At 36.1% G+C, this 7,878-nt stretch overlaps 1 protein-coding gene across 1 annotated transcript; it reads left to right on the forward strand.

Moving 5' to 3' along the window:
* The first annotated feature begins 2,176 nt into the window (after window positions 1-2,176).
* Window positions 2,177-7,454, forward strand: LOC123561926 (uncharacterized). Its single transcript, XM_053537685.1, has 4 exons — window positions 2,177-2,196; window positions 2,331-2,745; window positions 2,906-2,987; window positions 5,000-7,454. Exons 1-4 carry the CDS (start codon window positions 2,177-2,179, stop codon window positions 6,850-6,852), a joined length of 2,370 nt encoding a protein of 789 aa, XP_053393660.1. The 3' UTR covers window positions 6,853-7,454.
* The last annotated feature ends 424 nt before the right edge of the window (window positions 7,455-7,878 follow it).

The following is a 7,878-nucleotide window of genomic DNA, read 5'->3' on the forward strand; positions in this document are numbered from 1 at the left end:
CTGTTAATTTTCTGTATCGTATTATCAATGTTCTTTTGCTCAATTAGATAATTATTTATAAAGCTTTGAACTTGTAAATTTGAGACAGGGTTTTATTATATCTAAGGTTGTTATGAAGACAAATAACAGCTCGTGAGATTTGCTTCAGATGTTTATTTATGTTTATTTATGTTTATTTAACAATTTCTCATTTTGGCCCCTAAACTATCAGTATCATAATATCAATCTATTGTATGAATCACTATTGTTAGGTATACGATAACTAAAAGGTAATAGGTATAGAACAACTAAATCAATAGTCCTTGACTACCTTAGACACTACACTCCTCCCTACCTTGAATGAAATCTTCACAACAGAGTAACAATCATGTGTCATTAAAATGTCCTAAACACAGTTATAAACATCTGTATATATATTAGTAAAATCAATGGAGCTAGTACTTAAATTTTTAAATGGATATACATGTATACTTAGTTTTAAAAAAATCAAATACAAAATACACTCACATGTTTAGAAACCATTAATATGTACTAAGAAAACTGTACCAACATAAAATGAAATGAAAATCCAGTGCAAATTCCAAAATAATACCTAAACTTAAAGACTTAGCATCTTAACAAAAAAACAAACAAAACTTGAAATTACAAGTGACTAGATAGAATGACTAGAATCTAAAATTAAGTCTTTATACTGAATGGAAAATACAAATACACCTAAACATATATCAAAAATATTAAAATAATCAACCCTTAAAATGTCAATCTTTCAAAGAAAAATTCTAGTTCTTTTGATCCAAAAGTTACATCAAAATCTACTTCTTTAAAACATAGTCTTTGTACTTTTGAGGCATTCCAGCAGACCGTGGTGGGTTCCTTCTCGGAGCTGGTACCTCAGGGCTTGGACTGTTAACTGGTGATGGAGTCCCTGATTCTGAAACAGAACGGGAACTAGGGGTTTGATGCAAAGTGGGAGTTTCGCTTTCTTTACTCTGCGTCTGCATCGGACTAAAAGCTGAGCGAGAACCAGAAACTGGGCTGCGTGAAGACATAAGTCTGCTTGAGTCAGGAGTCTGGCTCGAGTCCAGTCCCTGCTCTTCCTCTTCTTCCGGCAAAGTCTCCACTTTAACAGGCCTGAAATATGAAGAGTTGCGCGTAAGAAAATGGCCATTGCGCTCGGCTGTGACCATACTACCATGCTTTTGTACAACTGTGTAGGGGTCAGGGTTGTACGGTGGAGTAAGTTTGTTCAACTTACGCTGTTTGACCAACACGTGGTCACCAGGGGCAATTGAAGATTGCACGGTATGGCGTTTCTTGTCGGCATATTCTTTCATTTTGCCTTTAGATTTTGTGTCATTCTGTGTTGCACGGTCTGAAATAGAAACTGGGTCAGATTTTGGAATATCAGGAAGTCCAATGTTCATTTTTCGACCTGTGAGGGCCTCAAACGGAGACACTTGCGTGGCACTGTGAGGAGTAGCTCTATAGTGCATCAGAAAACTACTGAGTTCAACCTTCCAGTCTCGGTTACTTGCAACAGAAGCTCGGACAAATTTGTTCAGAACACCCATAAAACGCTCAACACCACCATTAGCCTCTAGCTTCGTCGAGCACCTTTTGTAATTTGTAATTGTCCCTTAGTGCGCGTCTCCTGATATGCGATGATGTACATCCCTGAACAATTTGTGAAAGAATCTCCCTGTCTATGTCATGGAAATCACCAGTACTTGCCAGATTCCTCAAACGAGTATAATACGAGTCAATAGTTTCACCTACATTTTGTGCCGCTTTTCTAAATTTGAAGACTTCATATGCTGTGTTTTGTTTCGGTGTGAAGTATTCCGTGAAAGACTCTTTCAGTTTTGCATACTCGTTTGGCACATCTGCCTCAGCTACCTGTAGCGTAGCACCGATGCCTTTCTTTTCATCAGTGAAGCTGTCATATATATCGTAAGTGTCCTCTCCGATATAATGTAATAATAGGGCTTTTTTCGTTTGTCGTTATTAATGTCAAGCGCACATAACATGTTCTCAAACTTATCAATCCATTTCTTCCATCGAGTACCCGCTGATTGTTCATTCTTTGACACTTGAAACGGAGGAAATGTTGGCAAACTTGTTGCCATTTTGTGAATGTCCGTTATCCTCGTTGCCAGATATTATATCTAAGGTTGTTATGAAGACAAATAACAGCTCGTGAGATTTGCTTCAGATGTTTATTTATTTTTATTTAACAATTTCTCATTTTGGCTCCAAAACTGTCGGTATCATAATAACAATCTATTGTATGAATCACTATTGTTAGGTATACGGTAACTAAAAAGTAATAGGTATGGAACAACTAAATCAATAGTCCTTGACTACCTTAGACACTATAGGTTTTTTCAGAACTTTATAGTTAGGCTACTTTGCTTGCCTGCTTTTTATTTCAACTGTTTTTCTTTTCAGCTGAAGGATAGAGCACTTTCAGTTAGTACTTTTGAGGAGTTTGAGGTGCGAAGCGAGGCACTAAAAGCGATCGACGAGAAGAGACAAGAGGTACTGGAAATAATAGAGGACAAAAAACAAGATGCTATTGGCGTTATTGAAGAAAAGAAAGAGGTTGATAGGCTTACTACACAATATAACCAGATAAAGGAAAGTTTAGACAACTTCATGTCATCAACGTCAAGTGACATACAAAGTTTAAACAGTCGACAAGATGATCTTGTAGAAAGTTTGGAAGGTGTAAAAGGAGTGCAACAGGTTTAAACATTTGCTTACTTATGCAACAATATATAAAGTGCTGTTTCTGTGTCAAATAAAGATATTGCAATTTCTGAAACGCGTACTAAGATTGTGTTGATGGACATTTTACTGTAGCACTAACATAAAAATCATAAATAAATATTTTTTAATATTTCAGGGGGTTGGAAGAAGATTAGCCGATTTAGAATCTTTAGAGAAGATGCGTAAACTAAAATATCATGTGCTTAAAAAACGTGCAGGTAACATTCTTCTTTTTGATGTACCAAACTTTAAAACATTGAAATAGTTTTTTTAACTTAAAAATACGTGTTGTTAGCCTTCGTGTAAAAATACCGCTCGGTTCATTTTGCCAAATTGTTTATTTTTACGCAGTTGTAAACTATAATCTTTTATTATTAAGGAAATACAATTTACAATCGAAGTAATGAACTAAAATGAACTGCATTTAATGAAACTATATTTAAATCCCTTTTAATCACATTCATAACGTTCCGTTAGCTTACGTTACTGTCTCACGTCGTCTTATATATTTTATTGTATATCTTTAAGTTATGTAAAAAATACGGTTTTGTATTTCACAACAAAATATGAACAGGCTAATTGCACTATGCTGATATCCAATTGCTATCACGCATGTGTCTGGGCTTCTTTCATGAATATTCACGACCCGGTTCTATAAATAGTTCAAACAAAAGATAGACGAAATTCTCCGTCACGACCTTTCTAACATTCTGCCCAGTTCTGGTCATAAAAGTGCAAACTCTTGATAACGAAATTACTTTCCTATTCATTTTAGCTCGCCCGTCCGTCCACAATTTTTTGTGAACACGATAGAGATCTGATTTTGCAATCGATTTTAAATCAAACGTGCACACAACTTGTACTGGCATAATATCTCGATTCTTTTCGAAAACTGGCCAGATCCCATAATGAATTCTAGAGTTATGGCCTCTTATATGGCCCTTTAAGGGGCCAAAATTTGATATTTTGGCACGTGAACATGATAAAGGCCACATTTTAAAATCGGTTTTAATTAAACTTGCATACAAATTGTATTGGCATAATATCTCGGTTCCATTTGAAAACTGGTCAGATCCCATCATGGGTTTCAGAGTTATGGCCCCTTAAAGGAACAAAATTTGCTACTATGGCTTTTGCAGCCATATAGAGACTTCATTTATGGTTTGATTGATACAAACTTGCAAAATATCTTTAACAACAATAGATCTTGGATTTCATGATGAATCCATCAGATCCAATCATAGGTTCCGGAGTTATGGCACCTGATTGACCCCTCAAAGAGCCAATATTTGTTATTCTTTACCTTATGAACACGATAGAAGTGATATTCGATTTTAACCATACTTACAAACAACAGAAGCCCCAGTAAAATCTCGGTTCCTTTCGAAAACCGGCTAGATTCCATCATGGGTTCTAGAGTTACTGCCCCTGAAATTTTCTATTTTGGAACTTTCAGCCATATAGAGGTTTCATTTAGGCTTTGATTTGATACAGACTTGGTCAGAACGTATATCTTGATAATTGCAAGCCTAGGCTAAGTTCGAAACTGGGTCATGTGACTTCAAATACTATGTCACCCGCTCAAATCAAAGCAAAAACTTGTTAACACTGTAGAGGCCACATTTATGGCCCTATCTTCATAAACTTGGTCAAATTGTTTATCTTTCAATAGTGCACATGAACTTAAACGATCATAACTATTAGGGAGGTTATAAGAATAGTGGACGCAATAAAACTTTATTCTATTTTAATCTATTAAAACCTGTTGCTAATACATGATATCACAATAGTCGAAATACGAGTAACATTGTATTATTATTGTTCATAACAAAAATGTGCCAGCCGGAAAATTTATCATGACCAAAGCCAATAATAGTATGACTCTTTAAGTCTTATCCCTTTATCATGCTATATGTGTATATATTATAATGCAGTACATCGAGAGAGAAAAATATTCGTAACAAAACAACAGTAGATTAATCAACATTACTCTTTTCCGTCCACCATATTGTTTTCACACACTCTGGATACGAACTGATAATGACTTCAGTTTTTTTCTCGTACGCTTTAAAATTCATTTGTGCTATATACAGGCTTTGACTCTTAGACTATCAAAATGCTCTACAAAAGTAATGCAAACTTTCAAAGTCACTGATGCAAGTTCCAAATTAGATTTTTTAATGTAATTGTACAAAAATTGATGACAATACATTTTTTATGTTTTTTATAGATTTTAAGGCTGACCTCGTGGCTTTCTACAGACAAAATCATGGTACGCTACCGCTTGCACCACTGGTTAAGGAATATGATGCCCCGATACTTGACTTTTACGTTAAACCATCGTTTAAGCTAGCTGACCATATGGTGGAAGAAAACAGCGATCAAAATAAATCGATTCCTTTTCATTCTTACCGAAAGATTTTCTTCGAGGAAACACGACAATGCAAACATATTTACATAACTTCACCAGCGGGGATGGGCAAAACATCATTTGTGAACCATCTTGTTATGACATGGTGTCATGCACACCAACCAAGAAAGGAAGATGAGAAACATTTTGAAGAATATAGAGACGATGTGGAGTTGATGAAAAGCTTTGAATTCATTTTTCTTCTTGCGTTAAGAGATGCACCCGAGGAGGATTGTGAAGTTGACGCAATGATACAAAACCAAATCATGATAGATCTAACAAACAGTCATTGTTACGATGAAAATTTCCTGAAAGAAATACTAGCAAAAGAAACATGCCTCATTATCCTAGACGGACTGGATGAATGGTCTCATCCTGTGACGAAAACCGTGGCATGTCGATGTCAGAAAAACAAGTCAATACCCCGTCTGATTGTTAGGGAAAATTGCACAGTTTTGACAACAACGCGACCTTGGAAGCTTACCAAAGCCGGTATAAGTGATGCTAGCATAGATAAACACGTAGAAATGACGGAAATGTCGGTTTCATCTTATGACAAACTGGTAGACGATGTTCTTAGCTTCATGAATGCTAGATATAACAAAAATAAACAACCGAAAGATTTCAAGGATGAAATATTAAAAACAGATCTCAATAAGCTTGAAAGAATACCATTGGTACTTATGCAGCTTCTATGCCTTTGGTTTGATGGCAAGCCGGTTGGGAGTTCGCGATGCGCAATATTTGCAAACATGTTAGAATTACTTTTTAGACGTGTTGAATCAACAGATGCTGAAATAATGGAAAGCGATAGGACAGACGTTGCTACAGGTAAAACAATACCGACATGTTTCATTGGTAATCATCACTGCATGGGAAAGTATGTTTTGTTACGCTCATTAGGTGCAATGTCGTTTGATGCACTTTTTTCCGACAAAGAAAATCCTCATCTTGTGTTTGATAATGATATTACGTTAAACTATTTGTCAAAAAGTGAACTGCAGTTTTGCTTGAAGGCCGGAATACTAACACAGAGTAGATCTCGCGCCACAGTGTCAGCGAGACAGTCAAAGACGTGGTTCATTCACAAGACGTATCAGGAATTTTTGGCTGCTCTGTACATATCCACAAGTACAGAAATGGCTGAAAAATTGTCCAAACAACTGTTTACGGCGTTAAATTCACTGCAGGATTTCATAGACATGTCGTTTTTCTTCGTATTTTTATACGGTTTATGCCCAGCTGATATATGTGTTGGCATTTCAGAAAAAATCGAATTTGTTGTTGAACGCACAGAAGAGATTCAAATACACAGAACATCATTGAAATCTGCATACTTACACTCTTCTGTGGGACCCCGTTGTATGCGTTTAGTTTACTTCCTGGTTGAATGTGCAAGTGAGAGAAAAGACAATAATTCACACCTTGGGATTATACCACTGAAAGACTTTTTCCTTCTGGAGGATGTCCGGTTAATGGATACAGTCAATGAAATTATTAAATCGAAAATGTACTGCATTAAGTCAATATTCTGGGTAACTCAAGCATTCCTGGATTCAATCGACGTTAATAACATACATTCTGTACAAAATATAGCACTTTCTGCAGATGTCAATGCGGACAGTGTCCGCACGATAATTATCAAACTCTCTTGCCACGTTAAACGCGATTGAAATGCCAGCATCTTGTTTAGGTGTAGCGTTTGATATGTTGAAGAAGGTAGTACACCTTCAGGCTTTAGACCTGTATCAGTCGACACTACCTCACGATGAACTTTTCCAACTTTATTCCTGGATTTCTCAATCAACAAAATTAAAGCAAATTGAGCTGTCCAGTTTAATTTGCTGTGACCACAGTTCAAACAGAAGCAGCTGTTGCGACCTCTTGATTGATTTGTCTCTACATGAACAGTTGGAGTTCCTCAAATTAGAATTGTTGGACGTCGATACAGTTGTAATTTGCCGAGCAGTCCCCAAAACATGTAATTTAAAAAGACTGAAGACCAAGACCTCAGTTTATATATCTTTAAGATGACAACAAAACTAATTACTACATGTACTCGGTATCTCGAATTTTAAGGGACCATGCTTTTTCAGTTCGAGATAATCGAAATTCGAGTTATGATAAGGGACGTATATGTACGAAATGATGAAAAAAGTTGGTTCCAACATCTTTTTAAAGCTCCTGCTATTGGGCACGCGTACACGATTTCATACAGTTTATTTTTATCAACGTTTTCAGTTTTTCAACGAATAAAAACTTTTGAGTCAAAGTTCCTTTTTGTACCACGTTTCTCTCCCGGAGGATTGACAACATTTCGACCTGACATTTTGAACGAATGATGCTTTCCCCAAAGAAGTCTCATCCCGATTACCTCTAATTAATTCTTATTAAAATCCCAACTGTTCAAACTAATTTATTCATTAGTTTAAAATTAAAAGCAATTTTCATAACGTCTCAAAAACAAATGACCGCTAATTGAAGAAATCTAATGTTTACAGCAATCAGTTATGTTTCTGGCACGTGCAAACAAGTATGATATCATCTGACTATGATTATCGCCGCACCTTTGATACGTCGGCATCACGGATTACTTGTTAGGCAATAAACATGGACATGTGTTAAAACCAACCGCATACACAATGACATGTGTGAAATATTATCGCCTATTCTTCTCACTTCAACTTATCGAGTTTACA

The sequence above is a fragment of the Mercenaria mercenaria genome, chromosome 2 (genome assembly GCF_021730395.1).
Source record: "Mercenaria mercenaria strain notata chromosome 2, MADL_Memer_1, whole genome shotgun sequence".
In the NCBI taxonomy this organism is placed as follows: Eukaryota; Metazoa; Mollusca; class Bivalvia; order Venerida; family Veneridae; genus Mercenaria; species Mercenaria mercenaria.